This window comes from Vigna unguiculata, chromosome 6, assembly GCF_037176805.1.
Source record: "Vigna unguiculata cultivar grain cowpea cultivar isolate G323 ecotype 2 chromosome 6, ASM3717680v1, whole genome shotgun sequence".
NCBI classification, from domain to species: domain Eukaryota; kingdom Viridiplantae; phylum Streptophyta; class Magnoliopsida; order Fabales; family Fabaceae; genus Vigna; species Vigna unguiculata.
In genome coordinates this window covers 18,959,537-18,983,042 of record NC_140797.1, presented here as the reverse complement: position 1 = coordinate 18,983,042, position 23,506 = coordinate 18,959,537, and the positions used below count along the sequence as shown (strand labels likewise).

General features: G+C 33.6%; 2 protein-coding genes across 2 annotated transcripts; both read right to left on the bottom strand.

The window, feature by feature from the left end:
- Positions 1 to 2,975: 2,975 nt before the first annotated feature.
- Positions 2,976 to 18,174, bottom strand: LOC146885628 (uncharacterized). Its single transcript, XM_085675018.1, has 12 exons — positions 18,094 to 18,174; positions 17,574 to 17,939; positions 17,409 to 17,450; positions 15,555 to 15,635; positions 14,437 to 15,352; positions 14,183 to 14,347; positions 13,283 to 14,062; positions 11,457 to 13,063; positions 11,354 to 11,363; positions 3,944 to 4,129; positions 3,401 to 3,515; positions 2,976 to 3,294 (listed from the first exon to the last, which is right to left on the bottom strand). Exons 1-12 carry the CDS (start codon positions 18,172 to 18,174, stop codon positions 2,976 to 2,978), a joined length of 4,668 nt encoding a protein of 1,555 aa, XP_085531144.1.
- Positions 18,175 to 20,051: 1,877 nt separating this feature from the next.
- On the bottom strand, positions 20,052 to 21,831 carry LOC146885627 (uncharacterized). The gene is made up of 8 exons (XM_085675017.1): positions 21,667 to 21,831; positions 21,268 to 21,535; positions 21,074 to 21,170; positions 20,904 to 20,988; positions 20,698 to 20,777; positions 20,388 to 20,520; positions 20,174 to 20,308; positions 20,052 to 20,063 (listed from the first exon to the last, which is right to left on the bottom strand). The coding sequence occupies exons 1-8, from the start codon at positions 21,829 to 21,831 to the stop codon at positions 20,052 to 20,054; spliced, it is 975 nt and encodes a 324-aa protein (XP_085531143.1).
- Between the last annotated feature and the right edge of the window lie 1,675 nt (positions 21,832 to 23,506).

Genomic DNA, 23,506 nt, shown 5'->3' with positions numbered 1-23,506 from the left:
GGTGAGGGTCATGCATTGGAGTATCATTTCCTGGTTAAGGTGTGGGGTACGGAGGGCTGCTTTGCTGAAGCGGTCGATGAACGATCTGAGTGGTTCATTGGGTTCCTGTCGGATGCCCAGTAGGGACATGGTGGTGGTTTGGTGAGGGCGGCTGCCGACGAAATGTGTGGAAAACATGTGGGAAAGGGTGTCGAAGTTATCAATGGAGTAGGGTGGGAGGGTGGTGAACCACTCTAGGGCAGGGCCTTTGAGTGTTGTGGGGAAAGCTTTGCAGAAAACTGCATCCTGGGACGTGTACAAGGCGACGTGTGTGATGTAAACTTTTAGGTGTTCGTCGCGGTCAGTTTCGCCAGTGTATCGGTCGAGGTTGAATGGTTCCCACTGGGTTGGGAGGGGGGTGTTAGCGATAAAGTCTGTGAACGGGTGGCGGCGTCTGGGTTGGTGAGGGGTGGGAATGTGGGGTGGTGGTGGGTGGTTGATCATGGTAGGGAAAGTGGAGGTAATGTTGTGAGGCGGGATGTGGGTTGTGGGGAGATATGGGTTGTTGAGGGTGCTGTAAGCCCTGGGTGATTGGGTGAGAGGTGTTGGGGGTGTGTGGTAGTGAGAGGGGTTTGTTGGGTGGAGGTGAAGGTGTGGGGGGTGGGGTTGTATTCGCTCTCTTCCTCTGTAGGTTGGAAAGCCGGAGACTTCACGGCTTCAGAGGTCTCTTTGGCTTTTCCCTTTAGGTCGGCATCTGCCTCGATTCTCCTCCTGAGGCGGGAGTTCTCTTGTTTGAGCGCTTCCATCTCTTCAGCGTTGCGCTTCTTCAGGTCTGCGATTTCCTGTTGCATCTTCATCTGGCCGTCTAGAATAGCAGCCAAGTCAGGGGTGACGCCAGGAGGTCCAGAGGGACCAGCGTCAACTTGCCTGCTAGCTCCAGCTTTGCTGCGGGTAGAAACCATCTTCGGAGAAAAACGGGTACTAAGGATGTTTGTCTCGTGCCCCACGGTGGGCGCCAATTGTTCCTGCAAGGAACAAACAAGAAGTCAGACACAAGAGTCACCTTACCATGTAGTCCGCTATCTCCTCAGTAGGCCTCTTCCCATTCGATACATGTCGGCTTGAACCCAGGAGGGGTTACCTGCAGAAGAATCTCCGAAGCTCAAGTAAGTCAAAGCTCTTAAAGAGTCAAATCAGCAATTAATGAATGCGTACCTCTAAATGATGGGGTCCACGTGTATTTATAGACATTAATGATGTTTGACCATTTCATGGGCTGGGCCTTGGCTTGGGCTCTAGATTGGGCTCTAGCTTGGGCTCTAGCTTGGGCTCTAGCTTGGGCCCCAGCTTGGGCCATGAGTGGACCTGGTCCTAAAACAGGTTCCAGAGGTGTATTGAAGTGGGTTAACCTTCTAGGCAAGTAGTCGGTTTTGGCCGGCTACCTGCCTAGATGACTAGTGCCGGTTGTGTCCGGGTACTAGATGGTATGTGGTTTTAACGTGTGTACTGTTTACTTGACTGGGTTTGGCTAGGTACAGTACAAAAATGATGTAAAAATAACAAAAATTTGAAAATTCTTATAAAATAAGGTTTAAAAAGTAATTTTTAATTATAAATTTTTTTATTACATTATCTTTTAAATAATTTTTCATTAAAATATCTTACTTTCATTTATACATTTTCATATTTTTTCTACAATAAATCAAACTTATATAATGATAATTTTTAATTATTTTTAAAATAAAGTGCAATTTGTAACACCCCATTTAATTCAATAAACGAGATTACAAGAAGCGTCATATATAGATAATATAACGACGCGATCCTGGAGTTTAAAACTTAACTCCTTACAACCTAAGGCACACCACGATACCTGAAAAGGAAACTAGATAAAAAGTTTAAAAGAATATGTAGAAATCAAAAAGACGGACAGGTACATGGCCATAGCCCTAAAGGAAAGCCCATCAAGAACATGAAGCCCAACCCATTCAGACTATGCAGCGGAATCGTCTCTCCCCTGTTGACCACGAGTACCTCTCGTATCTACTCCCATCAATAAATTGATGATCGTCGCAAGAGTAGAAGAATAACATACAGAGCAATCAAACGAGCAAAGGGTAAGCTAAAGCCAAAAAGATTTTTATCATGCAATCAGATATACATATATCACCCAAGCATGTTATGACCTTTCAGTCAATACACTAAGACTTGACTCGAATCATCCGGATACATATAACCTGATCGGATTCAGCGGATGCTTGCACTTGTGGTGCATACCTCTACTCACCCCCGAGCTATGTGTTACAAGTGTTACAAGTGTTATAATGAATCAATTCCCTCACACATAAGGTTAGCCCTTAATGAGTTTCAGGCCTCCTGCTACTCTCACCACAAGAGTCAGTCCGCTCTAGGTGAGACTAACTGACCCCTTAGATTGTTAGGATGCAATCCTTACCTTGAATCCTTACCAAATTATATAAATGGGGCACCACCATGGACACCCACTAACAAGGGTCATGGAATTACGTCCCGACCACTGAAGCACGACCCTAAAAATCTCACCTAGAGATTCCAAGGAATTACGCACTGACACGGACTAATCATGGTCAATCAATCAAGAAGGGTTTAACATGCACATACATATATATACATATATCACATACCAGTGCCTCATAACCCACCTCTTTCATATTCCCAATGAATCCATACCAATCCATTATTCTCAAACCATGAATATGGAACTCCATTTCATATCAATGTCATGCCACTTTGTTACCAACCATCTCAATTAGATCATAACCAAGATCATATGGAACCCGTCATTTTCAAACCAAGGATCACACAGTTTTTGCATACTTAACTCATTCATACTCTTAACAAGGTAATGAAATTATGCAGTAGATCACCAGTCAATATATAAAGCACAACAAACATCGCACAAACTCAAGCATTAGCCTCGCTCAGGCCAGGAGCCCTTGCTTAGGCGAAAGGGCTCTTTAGCTCAAGCGGTAGGTCCTCGCTTGGGCGAGACGACCAACAGTGAGGGTTGTTGGAATGCGGATTCTCGCTAAGGCGAGCCCCTCCTCGCTTGAGCGAGTTGTCCCCTCGCTCAAAAACAAGGTCCCTTGCCTAGGCTGAAAACTGCAGCGACGAGCCAAAGTTCTTACGCGTTCTCGCTTAGGCGAGCCCCTCTTGCTTGAGCGAGATGCCTCGCTCAAACGAGAGCACTCCGCTTGAGCGAGAGCTTGAGTGTGAATCTGGCTTGTTCTACAAATCTCGCTTGGGTGAGAACACGCATTTCTCGCCACTATTTCCCTGTACAGTCACATTTCCACACCCAAACAATAATGCCAACCATACCATACATCCATAGTAACATATAAGCTGAAACATCACGAAATACAAGCAAAACCACAATCACCGCACCAAACAAGAGGGTTCTAGCTTCCCTTGCCTGGAAAATGCCAGCCAAACGACCTCAACACTTAAGTGAATGAGCATGAAAGTTCCCGAAGCAGATTTAAGAGCTACAAGCCCTAACACAAAAGGGGCACAAGATTACTACAAGGAACCCTAACAGTAATTTCCAAACTAGTGAAGAAGAGTATGACTTGACGAACCACTTACATAAGCAAAAACGAGGTCGAGCTAAATTTGAATTTGATTAAACTTCAAACCTTAGCAGAGCTCTGGGAAAGGAAAATGAGAGTAGGTAAGTTACTGTTTTGCAAGAAAGGCAGAAATGAAAGGGGTTAGGCTGCCTTAGGGGCTTCGGACACCCTATGGGCCATACTTAGGCCCAACAGATGGAGTTAGGCCCCTTTTAAATTTTTAGGGCAGAAAAAGAGGGTTTTACATTCTCCTCAACAACAAAAATTTTTGACCTTCAAAATAAAGATTCACCAGGTAAACAAATGTGGATGTCATTTTCTCATGTCCTCCTATAACTCCCAAGTCGAGTCACCTGTTCTCTGATCCCAAATGACTTTAACAAGACGTACAACTTTTCCTCGGCGTTCCTCAACCTTGCTATCCTCTAAAGTGATGGGTGGTACTTCCATAGTGAGGTCTTCTCTGACCTGTATATCCTCGGCTTCCAACACATGAGCCGGGTCAAACACATACTTCCTCAGTTGTGAGTCGTGGAATACTGGGTGAAGGATTGCCAATTAAGGAGGTAAGGCTATCTCGTAAGCCACCAGCCGAATCCTCCTCGTGATCTTAGAGTAGACTAACTCCTATGGTGAGAGTAGTAGGAGGCCTCAAACTCATTGAAACATTGTAACATGATTGGTTGATGAATACTGTTTGGATTGTGTAATAGTATGTGATTACTTGATAAACTGTTTCTACTCTAGCTTACACTTTGTTTGTTTGATTGCTTTGTATGTTGTTCTTCTACTTTTGCGATGATCATCAATTTATTGATGGGAGGAAATGTGAGAGGTACTCGAGGTCAACAGGGAAGAAATGATTCCACTACTTAGCCTTCTAGGCTGGATTCTACTGGTTTGGACTTTCTTTTTGGGGCTATGGCTCAGATAGTAGTCTGTCTTTTAATTTCCTATTTTGATTACTGATGAACATTGTTCTTGGTTTAGTTGTGGCATAGTTGTGTGCCTTGGTTATTGTATGGAGTAGTGTTTAAACTCCAGGACTATGTTTCAGTATTATCTTGTGTGACACTTCCTTTAATCATGATTATAAATTAAATGGGGTGTTACACAATTTGGTAATCTTGTTTTTTTATGATTTAAATATAATTTTTAATCTATCACATCCATCAAATCACTCACAAACATCAACAAACTTTACTCTAAATCCACTCACATTCACCGTTAATCCCTTTAAAGTGAACAAGATAAGCTTCACACTCTAATCCACTTGAATTAATCCTATCTCTCTCCCTCCAATCAACGATGATAGGCCATCCCTCTTTTCTAGACCATTCTTCCTCTCATGCTTGCGCATTGGGTCTTCCTTTTGAGCCTTGAAAGAGAAGGAAGAATGGTGATGTCCATCTTGCTTTGGAAATCTTTTTTTGGAGGCAAGCAACACTTTGGAGGTAACTTGCTCTTTTTCCTTTTCATCTTTTCTCTTATCTTTCACTTTATTTTGGTCCTCATTTGCTTGATTGGGTGAGTGAGGTAGGAGTGTGAACTTCTTGCCTTGGAAGGAGAAGCATAGGTATTAGCATAGCCATCATAAAAGACTTTTCTATCAAATTGCCATGGCCTACCTAGAAAAATATGAGTTGCTTCCATAGGCACAACATCACATAACACCTCATCTTTAAAATTTCACAATTGAAAAGTTAATGAGGACTTGTTGAGTTAGTTTAATGTCTTCTTCCTTAAGCTATTATAGCTTGTAGGGCTTGGCATGAGGGATATTTTTCAAGCCAAGCTTATCCACAACCCTTGTGTTAGCCACATTTACACAACTTCCATTATCTATGAGGAGGGGACATAATTTGTCATTGATATGACACCTTGAATGAAAAATGTTTTGCCTTTGAGAAGGGTCAAGTTCCTTGGAAACTTGTCTTAGTTGGTGCCTTATCATTAACAATCCACCTTCAAGAGGTTTAATCCTTTCACTTGAAGAATAAGTGTGGGAAAAAGTAATTTTGGGGGAAGGGGGAGAAAAATGTTCACTCTCTACTTCTCTTTTAAGGTTTAAGGCCATGGTTCTTTTGGTAGGAAAATTTGAAGCTATGTGCCTATATCCCAAACACTTAAAACATTTTATAGAACTTGTCCTTGTACCTTGAGAAGAATTAGGAGTTTCATTAGAAGGCCTAGACGAATTAGTCCTAGGAGGTGGGTCTTCGGAACTCTTGGGTGGTGATTTATCATATTTTCTTTCTTTACCTTTCCAAGTACTAGAATAGTAGTCATTATATGAACCACTCCTCTTGGCCTCTTTTTTCTTTTGCAATTGAGTTTCAACTTTGATGGCCAAATGTAAAACTTTATCGAGAAATGAGTACTCATATAACTCTACTAAATCTTGTATGTCCCTCCTTAACCCACTCACAAATCTAGCTACCTTTTCCTCTTCACTTTCAAATTGGAGTCCTACTTTTAGAAGCATGGACTCCATTAACTTGTAATATTCATCCACACACATGGACCCTTGTTGAAGCATTTGGAGCTTCAAAAGAGTCTCCCTCCTATAGTAGGAAGGAACAAATCTATCGCGGATCAAATTTTTAAGGTCCTTCCAAGAATTCGCGAGTGGCTCTTGGTTAATATTGTCCATACATAATTGAGGCCACCAAGTCATGGTATAATCCTCAAACTCTAAGACTACCAAATCTACTTGCTTTTGATCACCATTACATGAATGGTAAAAATTTGGTCCAGTTTTTGTTCCCACTCAATGTAGATGTTTGGGTCATTTTCTCCTTTGAACTTAGGAATCTTTGGAGTTTGCTTCTCTTGTGATGGGTTGCACCTAGAATGCCCTCTTTTCCTAGCCTCTCTTTCTTGCTCCCTAGCTTCAAGCCTTTGAATGTGCTCTTGGATTCTTAGGTCACTTTGCTCCTTGTCTTTTCTCAATTATTGAAAGGCCTCCTTCCTAGATAACTCCAAATCCCGAAGCAATCTCATCAATGTATTGTTTTTGTTTGGTGTAGGTGCATTTGATGAACTTGCCATGATTCCTACAACAAAAACACTCAAATCCGAGACAAAATAAATGGATTAGAGGTTAGACAACATGAAAATTGAGACCAAATCCAACCCAAAATGTAACCCAGGTGTTTAGATCACTCTCCTAAAGTAACAAGGCAAGGCTAGCACTCAAAATCCACCAAAGGAGTGAAGCAAACACTTTTCAAAACTTGTTCAAAACCTTTCAAATGCAAGACAAGTGATTCGGCCACAACATCCCAAGAGTTTCAAGAAAAGAAAACTATTAAGACAAAACAAAGAACACTTAGTGACAAGCAAAAAAAGCACAAAAACAATGAAAGCTAAACTCTAAAGAAGAAAAGTTTAAGACAAAACTTTTAACAAGACTAAAACAAGAAAAACACATTTTAAAGACTCTATGGAAAGCACTTGACAAGCATCTTCAAGTCTTAAATCATGCATACACCAAGAAAGATCATAACCAAGTTAAAGCATGGAGCTAATTAGCCAATATCACCCAATTCTCAAGTATGAAAACTAGTAGCATAACACCTAGTGAAAAACACACTTTTAGTTCACCAAGGAGCAAGGTTGCTCTCGGTTTTTAGGCAAAAAATGGTGCAAAATTTTCTTCTTTCACAACTAGTTTCATAAAATGGTGAGAAAGAGTTTTAGGTGGCTTGGACACTTAGTTCCTCAAGTTTTAGGCCAAAATCAATTTCATGGAGCATACATCAAGCAAGACATAAAGTGAAAGCAAGATTCAAATACTTGGAAAAACAAGAATAAGAAAACTTCAAGTTAACATATGACATGACTCAAACAAAAGTTAGACACATTTAAAGACAACATGACATACACAAAGATACAAACATGTAGCTATCATGCATTTAAACTCATGGATTTGAGGTTCAAAGAATAAGCATCCAAAGAATGTTATCCAACCACATTTAGAAGCTTAAAGAGGTGTAAAAACCGTAGCCAAACTGCCACAACAGAACCTGAAAACGCTGATTCACGTATTCTTGGCAGATCTGACCTTTGCTCACTAATTTGATCATATCTTTCTCCACAGAACTCCAAATGGGTTGGTTCTTTTGACACCAAAAATGTAATTTTTGGACCGATAACCTGGTGCAGTTTAATGTTTTAAAATGGTCAAGTTTTCTGCCAACACTGCTTTTTGTGTGTAATGGAAGTGGATTCGAACCATACAAAGATACCTACAACAAGACAAGGTTAGCACATGAAAAACACCATATTCAAGATAACCCAGGCTCTAGATACCAAATGATGAAGGATTATCTTGTTTCTTTTTAAGATTATTGAATATGGAGTGAGTTGATTAAGAAAACTAAGTGAAATCCCCACTGGACATTAAGATAGCATGTTATCTAGATGTGAAGGTTCCTTTCACAATGCTCAAAAGAAGAAGATGATGGATTGGTTCAAACAAAAAGGAAATGGAAAGCACACAAACCATAGAAAACCAAGAACAATTAAATGAAGAAGAAAACATATAATGGAAGGAAAGAAGTGATAAAAATGTGAGAAGCATGCCACTACAAGCCTAGGCTAGAAGCCATGGCAACCTTGAAGATAAGTGGATGTGTGCTGCCATTTACTATGCAAGATAAAGCTTAAAAGTATTCACTCCCTAGGGAGGAAACTCTCATAAATGGTTGAGACACAAGAGTGTTTTTACTTGAAAATTTTCAACCCTTTTACATGTCTAGGATCACCCCTTATATAGAATAGTTTAGGGGCCTCTAAGCAAATAAAATATACCTAAGGATGTCTCTACAAAAACCTAACCCTACCTTCTAGAAACTAGGTCAAATAAGGTTACAAAAAATGAGAGACAAAAGAGCTAACTATGGTGTGTGCAAGGCTAATTTGTTCTAGCACAAAAAGGAGACAAAGAATATATCTCATATGTCTCCAAAAAGTGGGCAAAGTGTGCAGAAAACAAAGGAGACCAAAGGTACATAGGTACACTTGTTTTATGCCTTTTACTTTATGCTTTATGCCTTTGCTTTGCTCTCTCCTCCACATCATTTATGCTCCCCAATCACCATGCACCACCTAGCATTGCTTTCTTACTCCTAATTAACCTACAAAGCAAATAAACATAGATTAGCATGTTGGCTTAAGTAAAGTCAACTAAAGTTGATTAACCTAAGTCAACTTAGGGAATCAAAAATAACAAACACAAATGAAAGAGATGAATGATTAGTGAATTTCCTTTCTAAACATGCTTAGTCTTCTTAAGCATGTGCCTCCATCCTTGGTTGGGGTCAATCCTTCATCAAAATCACTCAAAAACTTCAACAAACTTTACTCTAAATCCACTCACTTTCACCTTTAATCCCATTAAAGTGAACAAGACAAGCTTAACACTCTAATCCACTTGAATTCTGGCCTCCATCCTATCCCTATCCCTCTATTTTTCAATCATGTTTGTTATGCAATGGTTTAAGGGTGATATCAAGATTACAATTATGTACGCAATTTATTTTTAGCATAATTATGAAAACGATGTAAATATAACGAAAATTTGAAAATTGTTATAAAATAATATTTAAAAAGTAATTTTAAATCATAAATTTTTTTATTACATTATCTTTTAAATATTTGTTTTATTAAAATATGTTACTTTCATATACACATTTTCATATTTTTTCTACGATCAATCAAACTTATATAATGATATTTTTTAATTATTTTTAAAATAAAGTACAATTTGGTAATCTTGTTTTTTTATGATTTAAATATAATTTTTAATGTATCACATCCATCAAATCACTCATAAACTTTAACAAACTTTACTCTTAATCCACCCACTTTCACCTTTAATCCACTTAAAGTGTACAACACAAACTTCACACTATAATCCATTTGATGTCATCCTCTGGCTCTCCATCCAATCAACCTTGAGGGAGAGAGAGTGGAAGGAAGAGGGAAATTCTTATATTTTTAAGTTATCTCTGTTATGTCTTGGTTTGAGGGTGATATCAAGATTACAATTATGTCCACAATTTATTTTTCAACTTAATTATGAAAATGATGTAAAAATATGACTTTTCAAATTATTTGTACAAAAATAATTAATAACGAAAATTTGAAAATTGTTATAAAATAAGGTATAAAAAGTAATTTTTAACTATAAATTTTTTTATTACATTATCTTTTAAATATTTTTTTTATTAAAATATGTTACTTTCATTTATACATTTTCATTTTTTTTCTACGATAAATCAAATTTATATAATGATAATATTTAATTATTTTTAAAATAACGTACAATTTGGTAATATTGTTTTTTTATTATTTAAATATAATTTCTAATCTATCACATCCATCAAATCACTCACAAACTTAAACAAACGTTACTCTAAATCCACCACTTAAACCTTTAATCCACTTAAAGTGAACAACACAAACTTCACATAGTAATCCACTTGATATCATCCTACCCTCTCTATCCAATCAACCTTGAGGGAGAGAGTGGAAGGAAGAGGAAAATTCTTCTATTTTCAAATCATCTCTGTTATGTCTTGGTTTGAGGGTGATATCAAGATTACAATTATGTCCGCAATTTATTTTTCAACTTAATTATGAAAATGATGTAAAAATATGACTTTTCAAATTACTTTTACAAAAATAATTAATAACAAAAATTTGAAATTTGTTATAAAATAAGGTTTAAAAAGTAATTATTAATTATAAATTTTTTTATTACATTATCTTATAAATATTTTTTAATAAACTATTTTATTTTCATTTATACATATTAATATTTTTTCTGCAACAAATCAAACTTATACAATGATAATTTTTTATCATTTTTAAAATGAAGCACAATTTGGTAATCTTGTTTTTCTTTGATTTAAATATAAGTTATAATCTATCATACCATCAAATCACTCACAAACTTTAACAAAGTTTACTCTAAAACCACCCTCTTTCACCTTTAATCTATTTAAAGTGAACAACACAAAATTCACACTCTAATCCACTTGAATTGATCATCTCCCTCTCCTTCGAATCAACCTTGACGGAGAGAGGGGAAGGAAGATGGAAATTCCACTTTTTTTCAATCATCTTTGTTATGCAATGATTTGAGGGTGATATAAAGATTACAATTATGGTCGCAATTTATTTTTCAACTTAATTATGAAAATGATGTACAAACATGGCTTTTGAAATTATTTTTACAAAAATAATTAATAACGAAATTTTTTAAATTGTTATAAAATAAGGATTAAAAAGTAATTATTAATTATAAAATTCTTTATTACATTATTTTATAAATTTGTTTTTAATAAATATTTTATATTCATTTATACATATTAATAACTAGTCCTTCTACCCGTGCAACGCACGGGTTTTTTTTATATGTAATAATTGTGGTAATAGCAATGGGTTTTTGGATATTTAATAATCTATATGATGAGAATCTAATTTTTTAAAAAGATGTTGAAGTGTATCAATAGAATAGATCAATTTAGAATGTAATTAAAGTGGTATGTCAAGTTAATATTTGATTTCATTGAATATTATCGTCAACCACAAACAACAAAAATATGACTAATACACTACTTTGTTAATATAAGAATAAAAAAAGAAAAAATTACATACCTAGAATGTATCCTTTGGTATTGAAGTTCATAAATTCGTTTTGTACAAAATTTCCTTTTGTACACAATGACTTCTTTGTTCAACTTTTTCTGTACCATGATTTTCCTACATGGCAGAAAATAACAAAAATCAATTGATATATATTTATAACAGTTCAAAAATTTCTTTGTACACAACGTTTTTAGTTGTGCTTGTTACCTTTCCATCTTCATCCAATATAAGTATTTTCAATCCTTTTTTGGTTTTGACTCTAGAAATAGCAACATATAGTTGGCCATGTGTGAATATAGGTTGTGGAAGATAAAGGCCGACTGTAGAAAGTGTTTGTCCTTGACTTTTGTTAATCGTCATTGCAAAGCATAAAGATATCGGAAACTGTCTTCTTTGAAATTTGAAAGGCAACCCTGAATCAGATGGCACTAAATCCATTCTCGGTATAAAAATCCTGTCACCAATGTTTTTTTCAGTAATTACAGTTGCACATATTACATTCTTGCCTAAATGGTTGACTTGCAATCTTGTGCCATTACATAGACCTTTCGCTTGATCAATGTTTCTCAAGAGCATAATTGGAACACCTGTTTTCAACTTCAGTTTATGATTTGGTATCCCTGAACATTTGATATCATTTAAAAATTCAGATGTAAACCATTCAGATTGAACTTCATCTTGTTCATCAGATTGGCAAGGTGTATCTGAACTTAAATAAGTCACCTCTTTACCACCAATTAAAGACAACATGAAATCATTTACTTGCTCTACAGAATCATTTGTTGGGCATAAAATTGCTCCATCATCAAAATAATTAGGATTCAACATGTTAACCACAAATTGAGGATAAACAAATTCAACCAATGCCAATAAAGGTAAATCTGTGTTTGTAATCAGAATCTGTTCTGGAATTTCAACCATGCACTCACCATTCTCATTTAGATCCATTTTCCCGTCTCCAATCTTCAATATCCAATCAGCAAATTCTTGAATATCATTGGCTGTTTCAGTATTTGATGTAGTACTTAATCTCATGTTCTTGGATAACTTTAGCACTTTACAACAATTCCATAACTCTGAATAGTTGATTGATGATTTTATGATATCAAACCTAGATCCTTTTTTGATAACTGGTAGAATTTGTCTAAAGTCACTTCCCAAGACAACTGCTTTGCCACCAAATGGTTTGTCTTTATTGGCATCATCAACATTTCGCATAATATCTCTTAGTGTTCTATCAAATGCCTCAAAGCACATTCTATTCATCATTGGTGCTTCATCCCAGATAATCAAACTGGTTGTCATAAGAAGTTTTGCCTTGAGACTACCTTGTGCTATGTTGCAAGTTGATTCATCATTAATTAACAGTGGGATGCAAAAGGTAGAGTGTGTTGTTTTTCCACCAGGAAGTAATAAAGAAGCAATTCCACTTGATGCTACGTTCAAAACAATCATGCCCTTGCTTCTTAGACCAGCCGACAATGTCTTCCACATAAAAGTCTTACCTGTACCACCATAGCCATATAAGAAAAAGAATCCTCCCTTCTTTGAAAGAACTGTTGTCATGATATCCTGATATACATGAATTTGTTCATCATTCAGTGCTTTAAACAAACTGTCATGTTCTTTCGCCATGTCTTGTTTATTATATTGCAGCTCATTAACAATAAATCTATTATTGAATGTATGTACATCTGAAAGATCAAGTTGAGGTAATGAAGGATAATCTTTCAAACTTCTACCATTTGACATTAGCATTTCCTCTATTTCCAGCAGACATAGTTTTTGTAATTCAGCAGTCTGAATTTGAAGACCTGCAATAAGTAAATAATACAATTAAAATATATATGTATAGCAAATTAAAAAAAAATATGAAATACCTGGTAAGTTCATCTCCTTCCTTTTTTGGTACAAAATTCCATCACATAAGATACTCCAAGTAGAATTCCAAACTATATCTGGTTTAGAAATTGTATTCATCGACAACTATGTAAAAAATAATCTTCTAAGTTGATACCCAGAAGCAAATTCACTTGCTTCTTTGATTGCATCAATATATTCTTTGTCGTCAGCCAACAATCCCAAAACATAGCAAGCTTCTTGGTATGTTTCATAATACTTTCCATCAATTGTCTTAATGCTTTGATAATCAATACAACCTTTTTGAATGGTCAGTAATATCCTCAAATAATAAAGTTCTCCAGAACCAGGAGGAATATAAGTAAGTCTACCAATGTTGTAGCCTTTCTTCCTTGGTTTCCATTCTTTTTCTTTGGCAAACCACACAAATTTGCTTGGAAATTCTGAATAAGTCAATTGTTTTCCTTCCTCATAAACTTTGTTAGCCTCAAACCAAGCTAGAAACATTGTGTTAGCATTTTCGTATCTGTTGAAGACCACATTAATATCATCATCATCTTTAAACAAAGCTGATTGTTGGCCAGGAAGATGAAAGGTCAATCTCTGAACAGGAGGCCATCTGTGATGGATGTCAAAAGCAAATATTCTCCAAGCAGCTTCACATGGTGATAAATACCTACAATCGTAATACCTTTTGATCTCATCAATAATGGTTGATTTTTCAGACTGTGCAGAGTTGTTGCTTATTTTAAGAGTAGCTCTGTCGGGACCTTTGTTCACATATTTGAACAAATATTTTATTGAATTGGTCTTGTTGCAATACTCTGTATTGACGTGTGCTTGATACCTCATTAGAAGTGGTGGATTGTAAGGAACAACACTTCTATTGTCCAACTTAATTCCATTCTTCTCAACAAATCTACCATTATCAAGTCTTCTATAGCATGGATATCCTTCTTCATCAATTGAAGTCAAAGATGTGAATTTTTTTGGATAAAATTTAGAACATCTTCATTCCTTCATGCAAGGTGAATTATGTCTTGCAGGTCCGCATGGTCAATGAATCTTGTAACTTGAGACAACTTTTTCTAATTTGGGGTACAAATTAGCATTTGGCAATTCAGCTGATATTACTTTATCAATATCAGTTGAATTCTTCAACTTGCTTTCTCCATCCAACCATAAAAGTATATGTGCATGAGGTAAACCTCTTTTTTGGAATTCTGTTGTGTACATTCCTGCATATATAAATAAAAAATAAATATAGTTGTCAAAATTTAATTTAATAAAAATTTATATAATGTATATTACTTCATATATAACATACTTGCAGTGCTTTTTCCAAAGAAGTCCTTTTTCTTAAAATCTGTCATCATTTCATCCAGCTTCATTTTGAACACTCTACATACAATATCAGGTCTATCCAAAGCTGCTAAGCCTTTTGCTAAGACAAATTCTTTTATTTCACTCCAATTCACATTGCATGTTATAGTAATGAACAAATCCGGATATCCAAATTTTTTACAAATTGCCATAGCATCTTGACAATTGTTGAACATGTATCTGGTACCACCAATGAAAGAAGCAGGCAAGACAATACGTCTTCCAATTAAAGAAGGATCTGTCTCTCCTCTATTAACAGCTTCTTGTAATCCATTAAGAATATCACAGCGAATTAACTTCTGATTAGCTCTGATGAATGACAACCTTTGGGCTTCAACCATTGTATAGCAATCGACCAGAAACTGTTGGAACAATCTGCATGCATTCACAATATTTCCTGCTTCTACAGCTCTTTGTTGTATTCTAAAGGCAATAAATTCTCGCAAAGAAATTCTAACTCTTACCCTGGATTTTGTTTTTGAATGAGATTCTCTTATTGGGATATCCTCTTGATAACCATCTTCTCCATATGGAAACATGAGAGGATATTGCAGTGGAATGAAAGCTGTGTGAGTTTCGTGCAGTCTGGTTAATTCACTAGAACATTTTTTGACCACTATATCTCTGCCTACATCCATATTGCCAAAATCACCAACTATAAGTGCAGCTATTTCATCACATGAAGGTGTATTGTAGACTCTAGGGTCTTTGTTTTTGCCTCTAAATAGTCTTAGCGTGAAATCTGATTCCATATGTTCCAGTGACAAATCTCTTACTCTTCTAAAAGATTTTGCAAGAACATTATGATTGTCAATCATTTGAATCAAATCAGCAACCAATGATTCATCTATAACAGATTCCTGGGTGTTTGAACTAAAAAATAATAAAGAGAATACATGTCAACACATGTATTTAAATATTTCATATAATGAAATTATTTAATATATTCACTGACCTTAAATGCTTGACTCTGTTAGTCATTAGGTGGTCTTTTTAATAATGGAATTTGGACTTTTCCCTTTTGACAACACAATGGGAATTCAACTCCCTTTGAGGTGTTACATTTTTCTGCTCTTTCTTCATACCAAAGTTGAGCATTACAGTATTGGCATTCCAAGCAAGGTTCTCCAATATTGAGCAGTTCTGAACATCATTACAAAACATCTGCAGTTATATACAATTGTGTTGGACATTATGTACCTTGTAACTCTCCTTTGCAATACAATTCATTTGTAGTTGTAGTACTTGTAGTATGTTCTTCAATATTAGTAAGATGAAAACTAATTAATGATTTCAAAGGAATTTATATTAACATCAATAAGTTTAATATCTGAATTACCATCATCTCTTATCGTTGTTGAATCATCATTTGTTGTGTCTGAATAATTATGTTGTCTTCTTGTTTCATCATCAAGATTGAATCCGTTTTGAAGTGATTGTATGACTTGAAAAGGATATTTGACAACTTTATTCTTAGAAACATAATGCGACTCATTTACAACCTCTGATCTCCCACCTATGAAAAACAACAGAAAACAATTGTCTTACCTGCATTGGCATTGTGAGTATGAATCCAAATGTACTTAACTGCACTAGAATTGTAATTATTTTGTCCATAATTTCTCTGACTGTTATTGTTAAAAGCTGGAGTCATTCAAAAACATTGATATAAATTTTAAAATTGTCATTTAAATAGGTATATAAGAAATTAAGAATAATGTAGAAATATACCGAAAGAACTATGGTAAGTTAAAGTAGAAGTTGCAGATTGTGAAGTGATTTGTTGTTCAACTAAAGTACTTGAAAAACTTGAAAATTTGTTGACAGTTAGTGCATTGAAACGAAGCTTAGTTTAAAGTGAGACGGAATTAATATTATTCATAAACAATGTTAAAATTAAGTATTGGAAGAACTTCAAAACTGACCAATTTGTTTGTGAAATATTGAATTCATATTGTGAAGGTTGTTGTTGTTGTTGTCAACATCTGGAAAAGGATTATTGTAGAAGCATTGATATTAAAGAAATAAAAAAAAAGACTTCATTGATTCATTTAACAACAATCTGTAAAGATATAGCTTAGAAAAAAAAAACTTACTAATATCCAACTGTTGTAATGGAATCCTGTCTATATTTTTCTGAAATGATCTTTGAGATACAGTTGGTTTATCTGTGATTAAAACAACAAAGATGTTTGAGTATGCATCTGTGTTGTGAAGTTACAATCCAAAACATACATTTACAAATATATCTATATAAAAAGAAATCCTGAGATTTGTTTACTTTGAGAAGAATGGTTTGCAAATTTAGTTTTCTTTCTTGCATTCTCTTCTTTGTCATCTGCAACATAAAAAAACATACAAACATACAAATGCATCATTTTTAAATAAATTATTGATGAAGAATTAGAAAAGATAAATGGTTTAAGTAAGATGTTAATGACTTACATGAATGTTGATTACTTCTTGCATTGAACCTTTGTTGTAGCACCAGTTTCCTTCTCAGCCTTGCATTTTTACAATCGTTATGCTCCATTACAGTACATAAATGTTATGGAATAGTTTCAAAGGTTACAATGGAAGAAGCAAAAATAAAGGTAAGTTGACTAAATGGATGGAAAAGTGTTTACTGTTTTATTACTATATTGGTGAATGTCTTTGTTAAACTTTTTTGTCTAGCTTGTACCTCTAATCACAATTGTGGAAACAGAAATATATGTAATTATAATAGGAAGCACTTGTTTCAGAAGACAAACATTAAAAATAGAAAGAGCATGCAGTGCTGAGTGTTAATATATCAGAATCATTCATATATATAGCACTTATTTCAGAGTTGATTTGTTCTTGCAACTAACAAAACATTTGCTTTTTATGTAGGTACAATCAGACGTCTTTTTTATGCACTACTATATATAGTACATTTCCTTGACGAAGATAATTGCCAAAATCAGCTGGCAAATCCTAAAACATACATAAAGTATTAATGAAATTAGTATATGGATTAAATTTTTAAAATAATTTGGAAACATAAATCAAAATATGAAAGAAACATCCATTTAGTAAAAAATATGAAATGAATCTCACCAGATGGCTAGCATTGCATTGATTTGGATTCAGAAATATGAAGAAATGCAACTTCGGTCCATTGAAAAGGGGTTGATCTGCCTCAATTCTTTTAAGAAAACGTGCAATAGACAAAGGTTTACATTTACTGGGAAAAATAGTGATGTGGAAGCAAGAATCACCCATATATCCAAAATAAATAGTGTGGAAATCGTGAAGTTCATATATGTGCCTTAATTCAGTCCATCCTCCAATTAGCATTGGTTTTTGTAAATTCTTGTTATAAGTAACCACATGTCTATTGCCTTCTTCATCTCTTAAAGTCCATTGACGCTCAAGATCGTCATCATAAAGAATGGCGAATGCACGATCCACAAAACCAACAACCTTAAAAGAGAGAATTTTTTAAAGAAAAAAATGGATTAGTTAAGGTTAAAATCAGGATATTGTAAAAGAGAAAAGAAATTCGTCACACAAATAGAAAGAGTAGAAGAAATCTTGTAAAAGAAAATATGTCTGAAAAATTTGACAATGAACTTACCTCGTCCTGAAGGTGAATAATAGAGAACTGGTACCTACTCATTCTATTAATAACGTCATCTTCATTGAAGTTGTTTTCCATTTGCTTCAACTTTGAGAGAGATAGTAGAGTAAAAGTTGGAAGAATGTAGAATATGATTGAACTGATCTTGAAGTTTAATCTTCATGGTAGAATGGAGATGAATATTTATTTATAGAAGACAAATGACACATGAAAAGACGGGACGATTACAAATAAATTCTTCAACAGTAATGTAATTATTACGGCATTGGAAAATGGGAAGATGATAATAACAGAATAAAACATTAAAAAGATATAACGTTATTAAAGATATATTAAATTATTCTATTATGCTACACAATATAATAATATAATATATGTAATATATACCAATAACAAATTCCCAAAAATGAACTTCTATAATATATAATATTATACGTAAAAATATAATATTTCATTCGTACTTATTGTATAAAAATATCTCAATTATATTGTACAATGTTTAATAAGTTAGTAATTAACAGAAGATAAGTCAAAAAAAAATAGTCAATCAAAATTGTATATGGCATCCAATTCTGTTGTGACAACTTAAAATCTGTCAACAGATAATTGCTTTGCCATATTTATCTTATTTATGAAAAGTAAATATTATGAAAAATAGACATTTATAAATTATGTTGTGAGAAAAAATAGATATATCTTATTTATGAGTCACACAAGTTTAAACAAAAAATCTTTTTCACAAAAGATATGTTATTTACGACTTTCATTACATCATGCTACAAAATGAAATCAATTTTCGTAAGTTTTGATGTAGCTGGTAGTCATATTTGTTGACAAAAATTGAAAAATGTCAACAATATCTTGTGCACCAGCGTATGAAATAAATTAAAATCTAAATAATGTAACTCAAAAGCGCATAATATTGTTATCATGAAATTGAACATAGAAGTTGTAGTTCAGATGAAATTAAAGATGAAATTTAACATAGAAGTTGTAGTTCAGATGAATTTAAAGACAAAACGATGCGTAGACATATTACATTCCCAAAATGAAAGGCATAAAAAAAATTGTCTTCAAATAGAATAACTAAAAGTGGATCTCAAATCACTGCTTTTTCCTTCTTAATATTTCTTTTTAAGAGCTTCAATGGAACATTGTCTTCTTCGATGGATTCAAGTGATGCAGTCTTCTTTCCAGATTCTCTCTTATGTGAACTGTTAGCATCATCGTTGGTTGGATTATCTTGGATTAGTTCAGGTGATTGGGATCCACACTCAATTGTTTCTTTGGTAAATCAGACTAATAAATCCTACAGTATTAAAAGTAAATTTATTAAAAGTAAATCCACATTCAAAATTGATAACATTATTAAAAGTATTAAAAAAATAATTCATGTCAAAAACATTTATATAATTTGTATACCTCTGAAATATTAACGGTGGACTCATTGACTATATGCATTTCTTCCCTGCTAAACTCACCATTCCCAGCATAAACATCCTTCAAATAGGTAGAAATAATGAGATTATAAAAAAGAAAAAGATAACTGCATTATAATGAGATTATAATGTAACAAATTTGATCGTAAATTACATCTTACCACAGATTTCAACGAAGAATCATTGAATTTCTCAATTATATCATCATCAACACATATTTTCTTCACTCTGAAAGACTGCTCAAGTTTGAAATTCTGATCGTTCCTACTTTCCACTTTAAAAAGCAGACTTCTATCAACTAACTCATCAAACTGCTTAGGCAAATTTCCAAAAGAATTCATCTACAAAAAGAAAATAATTAAACATTGTGTAATTAAATATATAAGTGGATATATTGAAGAGTATACCTTATCATGACTGTCTAACATATCAGCACAAGTTTTTTTGAAAAGGGTAGTTGCATCCCTATCAAAGAGGACAAATGTGGTTGAATTGGAAGAGTCAATAACTCGGATCTTAATCATATATCTGAAAATTGAAAAATAAATTTAATGAACAAAAGTTGTAATTACAATGTTGTTTTAAATTGACATTAATATTAAAAAACAATTCGTTAACCTTGGAAAGACTTTTATAACATGCTTGTTACACTTCTCACAAAAGAACATCTTTGAATCTGGATAAACAGCTTTGTTGCACACACAAGCAGTATACCACCAGTCATCGTCAACCAAGATATGCTTAATTGTTCCAAACAATATGTAAGTGGTGACCTTTCAATATAAAAAACATTAATCAAGAGATTATTGTGAATAAGAAAAATTGCACAATAATAAAAAAATCTATTCTAACCTCTTTACAATCTTTTAGACCTTGAATGGTGGTTCTAGGTGTAAGTGTTAAAAAGTCCTCTTCGACAGTATTTTTGGAAGTCTGAGAAAGTTGTGTTAATCCTTGAGAGGGAGATTCATTGTTCTCAAACATTCTATGCAAAAGAAAATATAGTTGTTCTCATAAACAATAAATCTATTATTGAATGTATGTACATCTGAAATATCAAGTTGAGCAAATGAAGGATAATTTGCATTACAAAGTAACGAAAATATTGTTACAAAAATGGATTATAAAGTTCGAATAAACTGAAGAACAATTTCAATATTACCTTGATTTAAGTTCAGATGCTTCCTTAAAGTTAACATTGTACTTAATACGGGTGTAGAACTTACAATTTTGAACTTGAACCTTATGTATATTTAAAAATATAGTGTATGTGAGATTAACATGGAATAAGTAGTACAAAGTACTTTGTAAAAGTAATAACAAAATTTTACCTTGAAAAGTTTTGACTTTCGCAAATTCTATACTTACAGCAGCATTTTGTACTTCTCCACTTGAAAGAAATACATTCAGTTCATCCACATAAATACCAAACAAAGTACACTCTATTCGAAACCTAAAGATTAAAGTGCAATATAATGTCATGTAGTTATTTGAAAAGAAATATAAAAGGAATTTAGTATAGTATAGATATAGAATACCCATCAGCTTCTATTGCTATGACATTTAATTTTGTTGTCTTTCCATCAACTTGCAATTCTCTTTCAGTCCCCACTCCGACTAGTAATCCCAAAATATCTAAAATGCAATTCATAAATGTTAAATCATATACTTTAACAAAAAATGTTTATTAATAAAAATATTAATAGTATTGGAACTAAAAAGATTGACTTACCAACTAAATAATCAGTATCAAATGCAGTGGTTGTCAATAAGGACAAAGGTGTGTATTGTGGTTTAATATCAGGAACCAAATTAACATTAAGCAAAGAAACTTTTGTACCAAACTGGAAATTTATCTTATAAGGGTGGTGTGTTGTTCTGTATATTCCAGAATTCGGAGCAACACTGAAGTTTTGAATGGCATAAACATGGCCTTCAGAAATGTCATTCTGAAATTTGTAAATTAGAGTACGTCTAATTGAAGCATGTATTTTAGAACACTGAAACAGATAAAAAGAACATATATAAATTTAAGTATAAATATGTTTAGCATACAAATATTTAATTCATACAAATTTGTAAAGGAAAGTAGGTGTAATGGAAGAATTTAAAGAATAACATGAATAATAACCTCTTTGTCTTGAATAACGAACTCCATGGAAAAAGGACACCTCTGTTTAGTGAAATCAGGAACAAACCATGAACGAATGACCCTAGCGATAATATTCCAATTTTCCTTCTGGGGACTTACTTCGCTTACGCTCTGGCTTTGGTTTGGAACTTCACAGAGAGACATGTTGAACTCACAACAACAATATTGAAAAATGAAAAGTAAAAAAGTCAGGATTAGATTCGAGACATATTTATACTTACATAGAGAAATAAGGAACTAATAAGACAAAATTGTAATTCATACAACTAAAGTAAAGAAATACCAAAAAAAGGTTGAAATAATAACTTTATCAGAATCTATTTTTTATTAGTCAAAGGAGAGTAAAAGAAGTGTAACGATTAATCAAGACGTGGATATGGCAATTTTTGAAATGGTAGAAGAAAGCAAAAAGTAGAATATATTCAAATAAGGACTCTTCAAACATGGGGTACCAACGTTTTGACAGAAGTCATGCGAATATATATTGGTGAAACCTACAAATAACAGCTATTGATGTCAGAAGAAATTAAGTATTCATATTGATTTATTGACAGGTTTCATAGAAAAGGAAAACTAAGAGAAAAACATTCTGATGAAAATAAAGCATGAAGCAGAGGACTTGAAAGTGAATAAAAAAATTGTTGGCGTGATGGATTAAGCAGTGACCAATTAATTGAAACAGTAATGTGGAAACAATCAAAAACTGCAAATACATCCTGGTTTCTTATGCATTCACGAAAGAGGAAATGTAGAAAAAAGTGATACCAAACGATAATGTCTTAGACGAAATTTCAGAACTGCAAATCTCATATCATTTCGTCTATAAAGCAAGACTACTATATTTGTACATAAAACAAATGAAGTACATACCTGTGGTGACTGGAAACGTTAATGGCTTGTAAGAATACGTGAATGGATGTGAAACGTGTTCTAGATGAAGAAATTGTGTTGGATCTCTACAAAAAGTCAAATAAAAGTGTGGTGTAGAAAAGCCAAAGAATCTTCTAGGAGAAGGAACTTTGTTAGAAACTTCGAGGAGAAGGCACTAGGTTGGATTATTTAAGTTAATAACGTAAAAAAATAAAATAAAAAGAAATATAAATAGTACAATTAAATATTTAATGAAATGACGGATGCTTACAACAGAAGAAATCTCGTGGAAGGTGGAAGATAAAGAAACATAATGAAGCAGTGCAAAATGTCATATCAATAGACATTGAAATAAAATATTATAAAAGTATTATAAGGGATGTGGATGAAAAATGTTCTGGAAAGTTATATATTTAAATAAATATAAAAAAATTTTAAAATGCAGAGACATGATATGATTTGTGTCTGACAGTAATTAAATGCCACAGATTTACGTATATGGAAGAAGATATGGAGCAGGTATGAGTAAATAACTTTGCAGAAGTTCAAAATACACATAGTAAAACATATACATATATTTAATATAATAATAAACAACTAAACTTCATACAAAAAATACAAATTATCAATCTGTTAAGTAATATTGTTTATAGATTCTTCATAGCGGATGATAATAATCATTTATATTAAGAAGAACATTGACATCATTGCTTGCTTGTTGACTGTCAACTTCAAAAAGAATTAAATCTTTTTCCTCCAGTCCATGAACTTCACGAACATTGACATCTTTTTCCTCTAATCAACAACTTGCATTCAACTCGTGCCTTTGGACCGTAAAGCACAATGTGTGAGAACTGAGTGTTGGCAAAATATTGACGTAAGTCTGAATTTAAGCCCTGAAAATAAAAAATATAAGAAATAATATCAAAAACAATTGATTTTGTATGTG